Here is a 12,746-nt window from a genome sequence, read left to right as displayed (position 1 = left end):
ACAGAAAATTAAATTTTAATTTGAAATTAAAATAGTTGCACAGAGGATTAAATGAAAATCTATACTGCCTTATCTTGTATTATCTTTCTTCTTTTCCTTACTCTCTCCTGGGAAATAAATCAGTTCAACAATTTTGGGGGCACCTGGGTGACTCGGTTGAATGTCCGACTCTTGATTTCTGCTCAGGTCATAATCCCAGAGTCATGGGATCGAGCCCCACGTCAAGCTCTGTGCTGCGGATGGAGTCTGCTTGGGATTCTCTCTCTCCCTCTCTCTCTGCCCCTACCCTGCTCATGTGGTCTCTCTGTCACTATCTCTCTTTCTCTCTAAAATAATAATAATAATGATAATAACAAACAATTGTGATAAGGGCCAGGATGAACAAAACATAGTCTGTGCCCTAAAATGCCCACTTTTTAAGTGCCACATTAGCTCAAGGTGTGGGCGTCGCTAGGTGGGAAGAGGCATGACTGTGGTGAACACAGGTTCCAGGCGGGAAGTAACATTTGAGGCAGGTCTTCAGATACTCCAATTCTCTCCCTGTTTTCACCCAAAGCGTCACCAAAGTACCTTTCTACGACAAAGCTCTGATCACGGAAACACCTTGATACACATTTTTCACTCCCATTTTGCCCACGAGAAAACCCCACGTTTTTAAGTCCTAAAGTCTCAGGCTGTGGTGGCTTTTGCTTTCAAGTCCCCTCCTTGTCTCTTACCCACTGAGCGCCTGCCACACCAGGCCTTTTGCCATATTTGTCATCTGCAGAGTTTTGCTTTCAATGTTCACGTACTGAAATAATTCCCTGCCCTTCATTCTTCCCCCCAAGTGGTTTAACTTCTCATGCCTCAAGGAAGCGACACTGCTCTCCCCACTATGAGACATGGACTCTCCCCCAGGGAGACCCCGTGGCCATGAGCACTTGTCAGTCTTGGCTGCCCATTTGGGGCAGAGTCAGTCATAGGTCTGAGCTCCGCCCATGCAGCTCATCAGAGAAACCTCATCTTGGCCAACATGTAGACCCACACCCGTATTTGTTGTGAGGAGCTCAGTGCACGTTGGCGTATGACGGTCCTGGGACCATGTTTCTCTCTGGATCATCTTCGAATTCTGGTTCTAAAAGTTTCTTGAAATTACGTGTCTGTGATTCACTTTTGTGCTATTTAAAAGACCCAAGCGGGGGCGCCTGGGTGGCGCAGTCGGTTAAGCGTCCGACTTCAGCCAGGTCACGATCTCGCGGTCCGTGAGTTCGAGCCCCGCGTCAGGCTCTGGGCTGACGGCTCGGAGCCTGGAGCCTGTTTCCGATTCTGTGTCTCCCTCTCTCTCTCTCTGCCCCTCCCCGATTCATGCTCTGTCTCTGCCTCAAAAATAAATAAACATTAAAAAAAAAAAACTTAAGGGGCGCCTGGGTGGCACAGTCGGTTAAACGTCCGACTTCAGCCAGGTCACGATCTCGCGGTCCGTGAGTTCGAGCCCCGCGTCAGGCTCTGGGCTGATGGCTCGGAGCCTGGAGCCTGTTTCCGATTCTGTGTCTCCCTCTCTCTCTCTCTGCCCCTCCCCGATTCATGCTCTGTCTCTGCCTCAAAAATAAATAAACATTAAAAAAAAAAACTTAAGGGGCGCCTGGGTGGCACAGTCGGTTAAGCGTCCGACTTCAGCCAGGTCACGATCTCGCGGTCCGTGAGTTCGAGCCCCGCGTCAGGCTCTGGGCTGACGGCTCGGAGCCTGGAGCATGTTTCCGATTCTGTGTCTCCCTCTCTCTCTGCCCCTCCCCCGTTCATGCTCTGTCTCTCTCTGTCCCAAAAATAAATTAAAAAATGTTGAAAAAAAAAAATAATTAAAAAAAAAAAAATAAAAGACCCAAGCGTCCTGCCTCCAACGTGATGAAGTTTTCATTACTGGGGGAGGGGGGCTGCTATGAGAAAGGAATTGTATGAGCCAGAATCATGTTGAAATCATAAAATTCTCTTCTTCTTTCTAATTCTTTGTTTTAGAGCAGTTCATCCATTGGGAAAGTCCTCCTGGCTTACATGCTTCCTTTAATTATTTCTCCCTAGAAAATTATAAAGGAATTATAAAATCTTAAAATACATGTATGTATGTGTACGTATACTCTATTATGTGCATACTGTACATGGTGCATATTATATATACATGTTTATGTATATATGTAATACATGTGTGTGACAGAATATATGGCATATCTAAAACACACACACACACAAGCTATTACAGTTAGATTCCCCTCCATTTCGCCAACACATTAGTTCATTAGAATCTGACATGTATAATTGATACACACATATCCATTTCTTATGCAGAATGAGAATAATTTTAGTTTAAACCTTGCACATAAATAAGAATTAGTTGCTCCTTGCTTATATACTAAATCACAAGTGTTTCTATTGTGGAGGCCTGTGTATTGTCACTTTGAGTGAAAAAGTTTATGAAGTTTGAAGTGCTGAAATGTACGGTAATGTTTTACTTGGAGGAGGTGTGTTCTTGCTATTTATATCACCTATGAGATAAATAAAATTGTGTGGTGGGGTCATAATAAACAGCTCTATGGTATGTTGCTGACCTGTGTATAAATCGCAATGAGTTCACGTGAATTTCACCTTGTAATAACAAGTGAACAATTTTAAATTCTTCACCAAACTGACATGTTTTTAAAACCAAGAATTGTCTTGATCCCTGTACCTATTGTACATGAAACGAAACATCGTTAACTGCTCTTAAATAATGGGGCAGCTTTATGGCTATTCTTGTATTATCCTAATGTAGTTCCAGAAAAAAATTTAATATTCAAACAGATTGGGAACAGTAATGCTATTCCTTTTATTATGTTTCAAGACACTGAGAAACGAAATAAAATTGTTTAAGCCACTGAAAACTCTTAGAAAGCCGGGGAAACCAGTTCATGATTTTCTGCAGGAATCTTAGGAGCACGATCCTTGAGAGGAATCAGTACATAGGTGGTGTAAGCCTCCGTGTCTGTGTTTTTTAATAAGCGTTGTGCCACCCACCCCTTTATTTTGCAGTCGTATTCGGACAGTTCGCCTATTTCCAGACGGCACTGAATGATTTGGCAGAATTATTTGATGGGACACACCCACAGGCCAGACTTCTCAGCTCTCTCTCCGGGTCACATTCAGGTAAACATTCAAAGCATTTGATCTTTAATTTTATTTAGACAGCCAGGGTGACTCATTTTAAACTTGTCATTTTTTTTTTTCTTTTTTAATGAGGGAGAAATGCAATCATCTTTGAATTTGCTTGCCTACTTAATAACATTGTATCTTCGATATAAAATTTCAACTGTATGTTTATCTCAGATATAAAACCGCTGACCATCATTTTACTTACTAAGGTTGTGGGAAATACAATATCCATCTCAAGAACAAAGGAAAATATCGGAAAAAGAAGGAATAATAAATGATCTTGTGTTTTTTTTTTTTGGTTTTTTTTTTTGTTTTTATCTTGTGTGTTCTATTTTCTATCCTATGTCCCCTAATCTTCCTAGAGATAAGCAGTATCAATATTGTGGTCTCAATCCTTGCCAACCTTTAAATACGTGCGTATAGAGATTCATCACACTCCCACAAGTACACGGGTGCATACGTGTATACACTTACACGGATGAATGTGTGCGTGTGTAAATGCGCTTAAACGTACATGGGGCTGCATAAAACGGGATGCTATTCCAAACTCATTTTGTACGCCGCACTTTTATTGAAAATCACATCTGCAGTTCTTTCCCTACGAGAAAGTATATAGACTGAAAGTGATTCGTTTTAGTGCTGAATAGGATTCAGCTGATTAGCGCAGCACAATTTAATTAGCCCCTCGTGGATTGGGACCCTGGGCAAACTGCAAGGTTTGTGCAGTCACTACGTTGTCATCCCTGACCAAAGTCAAGTTGTGCGTGTGGATCACACACTCTTTGCCAACCAAGACTAAGTTTGATTATTTCCTGTTTTTCACTGTTGTTAACCAAGGTTCTTAAGACCTATGTCTTGTTCTTTTCTGCCAATGTCTGATGATGGAACATCGAGAAACGCATCAGAAGATACAGATTTATGTTATGTTATATTATGTTATGTTATGTTATGTTATCTTAGACACAGACAGAGTCTGAGCAGGGGAGGGGCAGAGAGAAAGGGAGACACAGAATCCGAAGCAGGCTCCAGCCTCCTAGCTGTCAGCACAGAGCCCGATGTGGGGCTCGAACCCACGAACCGTGGGATCATGACCTGAGCCAAAGTCGGAAGCTTAACCGACTGAGCCACCCAGGCACCCCCAGAAGATACAGATTTAAAGTACTGTTACCTATTGACAAATTCACCTCTGAAATGCTTATGTCAGTCATATGCTCCTTAGTGGCACGTGAGAGAGACCATTCCTGTATAGTGGGTGTACTTTAGAAGGTAAAAATATATTTCATAAATTTATTTTTTCTGAATCTAAATGCTTTAGTATTTTTAAACAAGTTTAGATTCAGATTTTCTTAAATTTCTTAATTGAAGTAAAATCCTAGCAAGTAACTGTCAAATAAAGTTGATTCTGAGCTACTGATAAATCTGATTCTTGTATTTCCCACTTTGTCAGCTAACAGACTTACGATCAGTGCCTGCTTCAGAAGGAAGCATAAGTGAGATATTGATTAAATCCACATTTTAATAGAACGAACAGGCAAGACCAGTTTTAAAATCTTGATAGAAACAATGCGTCTGGGTCCTAAACCCAAAGGGAGATCTGATAAGAGTACAACAGCTGAGAGTGAAATTCCGAGTTAGTAATAGTTATTTTCCAAAATATTTGCCACCACCCCACAGTGTATTCTGCGGATCCCACTAATTACCTCTGGTTTTCTTCGTTAGGTGAAACATTGCCATTGGCGACATCAAATCAGATTCTTCTCCGATTCAGTGCAAAGAGCGGTTCATCTGCCCGGGGTTTCCACTTTGTTTACCAAGGTAAGGGTCAAAGGTCACTGAGCACACCGCTCTGCCCTCCCCGACCTCAGACATACTGCTATTTTCAGTTAAAGCACTAGCCATTTCTGCATTGTGTGTTTTTTTTTAATACTTAGGAAATTGAAGGTATTCATTTGCTTATAATAAAACGATTTAATAAAAATATCACAATTTGCTTTCTGACACTTAAATATATACGATATTTCTCCTGCAAAGACACATTGACACCGCATTTATCTGGCATCATCAGGAAACACTTACTGATCAAATCCCCTTTGTCTGGCACTTTATACTTTGCAAAAGGATTGCATGTATATTATAGTTTATGTAACTCAGTAAAGTGTCTCATAAGAGTTTAGATTTCAGTACCTGCTTTCGTGAAATACATTTAAAGCACATTTTACAATTCCAGATCTTCCCGTAAAAAAAGGAAGTCGAAAAGGCAACTTAACGAAATCAAACAAAACCCAAAATACCGTCCGTGCCTCCGTGACTCTAAACACCCATTTTGTCTTATTTGTTCTGTTAACTTTTGCACCTTGACACCTTTATACTTATTTCTGAAATTGGAGCTTATTCAAAATGTTTGAGATTGTGCCAAGTTTCTAAACAATGAGGATTGTTTTTTCTATCTCTAGAGTCTACCTTTGTCTTGTCTATTCAGTGCATGAACTTGACAAAAATCCATGACAACTGTTTATACACTTTCAGAAGCACAGAGCGGGTCTTTGGATGTAGGTTGTAATGGCCGTGAAGCTTGAGATGTGAGAGAGATTACCATCTTGGCGGATAAACTGTGTGTTCCAAAACAGGAAGAAAGACTTAGTTTTTCCAGGTCTCAATTTTGCTTGAGGCTACAGAGATTACTCGCCCCTCTTAGCTATTTTCCTCGAAAGTGGCAAGTGGCGGGGAAGCCCCAGGTGCCAGTAGCTTCTGTCCTTTACTAAAGACTTTGGAAAACAAGCTTGACATCATAGTGTTTGTAAAAAAAGAAAAAAAAATTACGGAAAATAGCAATCTGTCATTTCACTTACAACTCATTTCTAATACTCTCACGCTGCAAGACCCATGCCCTCAAAATGTTTTCCTAAAATCTATAAACTATACAATATTTCATCATAAAAACCTCACTGTTCAGGAACAAGATGATGTGTAAAGGAATGAGAAGGAATAGCGCCTTAAGTACACTTTTTAACCTGGAGACATTTAAGCTACTGACATTGACTGTCTTGATAAGGGGCTTTCCTTCCTTTTTGATAAAGATTAGACATCGAATAAAATATCTGAGGCAAATGACCCTAACTCTATCCTACTTACAAATACTGCCCTCAGAAGTCACGACTTTAAAAGGTATGTTTCTTGGCTTCAAGTAACATATCGCCATTAAAATGAATGAAAACAGAAAAGTGGTAAGAAAAGAAAATCATTTATAGGAGGAATATGTTTTCCTTGTCCTTAAGAGTATATAATGACTCTAACACCCTCAATATTTTATAAAGTCTCAATATACCTCCTTTTCTTGCTTTGTTCCTACAGTGAGTTTATGCAAAAATTGTCTTTTTATCAAAGCTAAATCCCTTGGAAGCAAAGAACTAGAATCATGAATGCAGTTTATAAATCACTTGAGAACACCTGGGGACGTTTTCAATACATCTGAAAAGTTAAATTGAATATTACTTTCTGAAAGATGCTGGTTACGTGGGAGCCAAGAAATTATATGAAATCCATTGTTTAAAAACTTTTTGAATAGCGCGTTCGAATACCACTTACGGCTTCATTCTTTCCTGACTTACTAAAGCTTTAAGTTGCATGGGGAGTTTCTGCACCTGTTAGAGACATCGGTGGCAAAGTAGGTAGCGAGGTCAGGGTGCAGGGAACCCGGACTTGACCCAGGCGTTCCAGCATCACTGCCTCTTGCGCTCCACTCCCCAGCCCTCCACGCCGCCCGCTTAATAATGAGGCCTAAGTAATGAAGATGTTTCCATCTTTCTGATCCTGTGGAGAAATGAATGTAGACTTTGTTTTACAAAGTGTCCTAATTAGCTTATGTCTTTGCTGGTTTTCCTTTGCTTTCCACACCCCTTAGAGGCAGAAGGGTCTATTTGAAAGGTCAGAAGTGGGAAAGACAGTGAGTTAGGACCCACGAGCACCCCAAAAGAGGTGAATGGAGGGGATCCCTTCCTAATCCGGTGCTTTAAATACCTGTCCCACATTAGTTTGTCAGTGACGACTCAGTACCTGTGAAGCCCTTCGTCCAGCTGCTTGGTGCTGTTGAATTGAACACTCAAGGACGCTATCTACTCGGGGTGGAGGAACTACTTTCCAGGTCACGGGTCCTACAAGCAGTAGTGTGGACGGAGACGGAGAAGACATGGTGCATTTCAGTGACAGGCAGGCACCTTTTACAGCAGGTGGCTCAGGAGTCATTCCTCCTGGGGCCACCTTGCATCCCCCTTGCATTCAGCCACCACACACCTCGGCAATGTGACAGTTGACTCGAGAAGCAAAAGCTGTTGGTAGAACCTACCAGGAACAGACATCTGGAGATTCTCCGGGAGTGTGAGGGTCCCTGGGGCTGTGCTAACATTTCGGTTTCCCAGCTGGACCGCTGTTGATGTTTGTCCTACATAAACAAAGTTCCCTGAAGACACGGCAGGAGCACGCCTCGCTTTCCGATGTGAATGCGTTCAAGTGGCTTCTTGGATTTCCTTTCAGGCAACCTGAGAGGGTGTCCCCTCCCTCCTCCCCCAGCACCCAGCGATTCCTGAGCCCTCCCTCCCTGAGCTCCCAGACCTACACACTGGCAGGACTGCAGTCAGCAAAGGGGATTCTGCACATTTTGATAATCTTTGGCACTCCACAGAAAATGGATCGCGCGTAAAGTCAGTGTATTCTGGGGGCAGCGAGAAAATCAAAATTCATGTCACCCTAAGAAACCCACCATGTGGAACACTCACCTACTGTTCCTTAATAAATTGAGCACAGTCTGGTTCCTCTGGTGTTAGAAGAGCCCTTTTAGTCTATATTATGATGTGCTTATGTTGCATTTGTAGATTTTTTGGGGGCTCCAAATACACACTTTTTTTTCAGGTTTTTTTTAATGTTTATTTATTTTTGAGAGAGAGAGAGACAGAGCATGAGCAGGGAAGGGGCAGAGAGAGGGAGAAACAGAATCCAAGGCAGGCTCGTGGCTCTGAGCTGTCAGCACAGAGCCCGACGTGGGGCTCGAGCTCACGAACAAGATCATGACGTGAGCTAAAGTCTGACCTTGAGCCAAGTGAGCCACCCAGGTGCCCCAAATACACACCTTTTAATAACAGAATCAACCTTAGCAATATTGGAAACAACACAAGAGCCGACGTGCGTGGCCACAGAGACGACTGAGGCAGAGCAGATAAGTCTCCTGTCCTCTCCTGCTTACTCTGAGGCACATGCTAATTTATGGCAGGGTGGTTAAAAACCATCTGCACAACCCCCCCCCACCCCCGCCATGCTCTGTGTGTGCACGTGACTGAATGCATCTATATTAAACTCGGCAGTCAACAGTGTCTCATGAGTGTACTACTATTTTTAACTCTCTTATATTTGTGCCTGGCTGTTTGCACAGATCATCCATTTTTCTTGGGTATTTCCGTGCAGGATTCAGCACTTCATTAAGTTCTCTCAAAATAAGTCATTCACACCAAAGCTAGTAAACCAGGTAGGACATCCTGAATATTTCAGGAGGGAAAGGAGGCCATGTGTTTATAGCAAGCTTCCCCTGAGTGCACAACTTACAAGTGTCAGTTGGCGGAGTTTCCATCTTTCTGGACACATTTGCTGTGTGGACAGGTCCATTCCAGATCCCCATCTGAAGCAGCCTCCCGCTTCCTGGCCTTCTGGCCTCCCGGTCTCCCAGATGCACTAGCTTGGGGCTTTCCTGTCCCAGGGTCTCCTACCTCCTACAGCAAGACTCACTGCCCTTAGCAGTGAAATTAACAGATAAACAACCTGGAAGCAGGAAGCACTTTTTCTGAGTTTGGGTAGAAAGAAATTGACATGAAAATTTCCACTGAGGTCCTTCCCAGTTGTTTAAGTACATGTCTTTGCTGATTTTCCCCAAACCTCATCTCCTTTTAGATGACATAAATTATAAGGTTTTCTACTTCGAAGAGACTCGCATTTTGTATAAAGAGCTTATAAAATGCATACTTCTTACAAAAAAGACTGAGCATAAAGTTTTGTTCATAATTCAGTGATGTATGCTTGAATTCACTGACGAGTGATGGCTTGTCGAATCCGATTTTTCAACTACCCAAACAGAATGATTTTGAGAAATAGAAAATATCCCCCATCACTAAAGAAACAGGCAAGCCAGCCTCCCTTAGAGTGGCCAAGTGACTGCTGCGGGCATTTGGGTTTGTTACTACGTTATTGTTGGTGTCTGATTTTGTCGTCATACCTGCTCTGAAAGATGGGCGGTGAAGGAGCCGCATGCGCAGACCTGGGCTGAGCTCTGGCAGTGGCTTCGGGCGAAGGACCCACCACGTGACGTTAGGCTCTGGCTTCCCCTCACGGTGGGTGCTCTGAAAGCCTGAGAGCAGCCCCCAGCCCCCGCACCAGCACAGTGCACCTGCCGTGGCCGTCACTCATCGTTCTGTCCGGCACCTTCTCTCCTGAGCCGACCTCAGTCCCCGTTTGCTTTCTGCTGGGCTGATTCCCCTCTTGCTTCACTGCAGTGTGAAACATTGACTAAAAGATACAGGGTAGTAACCACAGAGGACGGAATTTCTCCCTGATGCTGCCCGAAACATCCAGGTGAAGGGCAGGGACCGGAGGACGGGCCGATAGGGAAAGTGGCTGAATGCTGTTGGATGCTCCCCAGATGGTGCATGGACGTTTGAGGTCGTCTGTGCCTGCTTCGGCCCCACTTTCCAGAGACTTAAAATTGTTCTTCTCTTCACTGGGGAAACTTCTTCCTCTAAAGAACAACCTTCGTAATATCACCCAGATGTAGGTGTTGTTCATTTATCTTCGTTTCCTTAAAAAAGGACAACCATGAAGTTCATGAGGAAAGGCTGAATAGTGGCCTGTGTCCGAGTGACCCTTGATGGTGTGTTGTCCCCGTGTACGGGGCCTGGAGTGGCAGTGATGCCCTGGAAAAAGTGCTCGCATATTTATGAAATATTAATGTATTATTAGAAATAGAAACGTCACTGTGTTTGAGGCTTCTTAGATAAGCATGCAGCGTTTGCTATCGGTAGCCGGGTGTTTTTCGTGTAATTCAGGACAAGGAGAAAAATTGCCATTGGAGACATTTCTCCATTTTGGTAACAACAGCAGCAAACATGGAGGAAGACGCCTCCATGGGACGGTCTTTATTTATTTCCTCTTTGGCCCTCACGCTTCTTGTTCAACTGCACCAAAATGCTGAGACATATAAATATGACAAATAGGAATTTTCAGCAATTTTTATTATGATATAGTTATTCTGCATTCTGTTTTTCTTCTAAAAAAGAGCCATTCTGATGTATCATTGTTTCAACTGTAGTGCTTGGTATATAATTTTATTAACTTTGCATCAGAATCGTCTTCTGACTCCGTCTCGTAGACTTGCTTTCTTAGGAGCAGTTACTCAGATGCTGCCTGTCACTGGTCGGGTTCAATGCAAAACCTGATGTCCCCATGTTAGGAAAAGCAGTGTGAACACGGACCACTGTTCTTCGGGAAAACAAGAACGCGAGCACACTGTCAGAGGGGGGCACCGTTGGATGAAGAAATGCACAGACTGAAGAGGATCCTGGACACGATACATACAAACGTCCTTTAGCTGCAGAGAATAAAAACAGATCATGGAGTTTTCATGCCCATACCTTGTGGATCTGTTTCTCAACGAGTTGTTCTGGAGTAACAGATGTCTCTGCGAGCTGAAGTATATTCCAAACTTTACCCCGTGCCCCTTTTGGGAAGCAGAACAATGTCTCACAGACAGTAGATTCCACTATACAACCTAACAGACCCCTCACCTCACACTGGAACGAGGCTCACCTGCCTGTGGCTGTCAGCCGAAGACCAGACCTCAACGAAAACCACAGCCCAGGGAGACCCTGGGGGTGTCCCAGAAAGGGAGTTCCGGGAGGGACTGGTTATGGGATTGAGGTTTGTGCCAGGTGATTTGGGACGGGACTAAAGGCAGTGTGATTTTGTTTCGCCAGAGGGGCTGTTGGGGGTGGGGCGGGCCGTGGGTTGGCCATCTTGACTTTTATCCAGAGGTGGAAGGAACACGTGTGTTGTTACAAATGGCAGCATTTATTTCTGTTTTAAGGCTAAACGGTGTTCCCTTGTATGGACGTAACACGTTTTCTCTGTCCCTTCACCCACTGACGGGACACTTAGGTTGTCTCCACAGCATGGCTACTGTGAAGAAGGCTGTGGTGGACACGTGGGTGCAGACAGGTCTTTGAGCTCCTGATTTCAGTGTTTGGGGGGATATATCCACAGAAGTGGGAGGCATACACAGAAGTGCTGGGTCATCCGGTAGTTGTGTTTTTAATTTTGTTATTACATCACAATAGCCGTATTATACTCACTAGACTCTAAGGTCTTTGAGGGTAAGTACAAGCTCTGAGGCACCTCGTTATCATGAGCACAGTGATTTGGGCGCTTAATTAATTTTAATTGCCTGCATATCACTCAGGTCTCATAAGGCGCCAGTGCTCCTGATGCCGCGTTTAACTCCTCTGAAAGGAGAATAGAAGGCGGTCCTTGGGGTTGGTAAGAGGTTGGATGCAGGTATGGAAGTGCTCCCCACATCGTTCCCTCTAGACCCTGCGGAAGGCGTTATTGATTTCTGTATTAACATGAACTCGTTCTGGACTCTCTCGACTCCTTTTGCAAGGAAATGGTGGGGCTTCCCCGGGAAGACACCGATGGCCGTGTTGTGTGTTTGCTTCTAGCTGTCCCTCGGACCAGCGATACCCAGTGCGGCTCTGTCCCCGAGCCCAGATACGGGCGGAGAATTGGCTCCGAGTTCTCGGCCGGTTCGATTGTGCGCTTCGAGTGCAACCCGGGGTACCTCCTTCAGGGCTCCACGGCCATCCGCTGCCAGGCCGTGCCTAATGCGTTAGCTCAGTGGAACGACACAATCCCGAGCTGCGTGGGTAAGCGTGCCCGCGGGTGTGACGGCGTGCGTGCCCGCAGGTGTGACCGTGTGTGTGCCCGCGGGTGTGACGGCGTGCGTGCCCGCGGGTGTGACCGTGTGCGTGCCCGTGGGTGTGACAGCGTGTGCGCTCGCGGGTGTGACCGTGTGTGTGCCCGCGGGTGTGACAGCGTGTGCGCTCGCAGGTGTGACAGTGTGTGCGCCCGCGGGTGTGACAGCGTGCGTGTGTCCACAAGGCGTCACAGCGTGCATGCCCGTGGGTGTGACGGCGTGCGTGCCCGCGGGTGTGACCGTGTGTGTGCCCGCGGGTGTGACGGCGTGCGTGTGTCCACAAGGCGTCACAGCGTGCGTGCCCGTGGGTGTGACAGCGTGCGTGCCCGCGGGTGTGACAGCGTGTGCGCTCGCAGGTGTGACAGTGTGTGCGCCCGCGGGTGTGATGGCGTGCGTGCCCGCGGGTGTGACCGTGTGTGTGCCCGCGGGTGTGACGGCGTGTGCGCTCGCGGGTGTGACCGTGTGTGCGCCCGCGGGTGTGACGGCGTGCGTGCCCGCAGGTGTGACCGCGTGCGCGCCCGCGGGTGTGACCGCGTGTGCGCTCGCGGGTGTGACAGTGTGTGCGCCCGCGGGTGTGACGGCG

The 12,746-nt window shown here is 45.4% G+C and overlaps 1 protein-coding gene across 5 annotated transcripts in view; it reads left to right on the top strand.

The window, feature by feature from the left end:
• CSMD1 (CUB and Sushi multiple domains 1) overlaps nt 1-12,746 on the top strand; it is a 2,016,488-nt gene that overhangs the window by 1,769,165 nt on the left and 234,577 nt on the right. For all 5 annotated transcript variants that reach the window (XM_058719853.1, XM_058719852.1, XM_058719850.1 and 2 more), the window contains 3 exons: nt 3,040-3,153; nt 4,879-4,974; nt 11,910-12,113. In XM_058719853.1, the coding sequence (XP_058575836.1) occupies nt 3,040-3,153; nt 4,879-4,974; nt 11,910-12,113 (414 nt within the window). The remainder of the gene's footprint in view (nt 1-3,039; nt 3,154-4,878; nt 4,975-11,909; nt 12,114-12,746) is intronic.

Source organism: Neofelis nebulosa, chromosome 3 (assembly GCF_028018385.1).
Source record: "Neofelis nebulosa isolate mNeoNeb1 chromosome 3, mNeoNeb1.pri, whole genome shotgun sequence".
In the NCBI taxonomy this organism is placed as follows: Eukaryota; Metazoa; Chordata; class Mammalia; order Carnivora; family Felidae; genus Neofelis; species Neofelis nebulosa.
The sequence above is the reverse complement of the archived record's forward strand: the minus strand, read 5'-3'. Positions and strand labels throughout refer to the sequence as shown.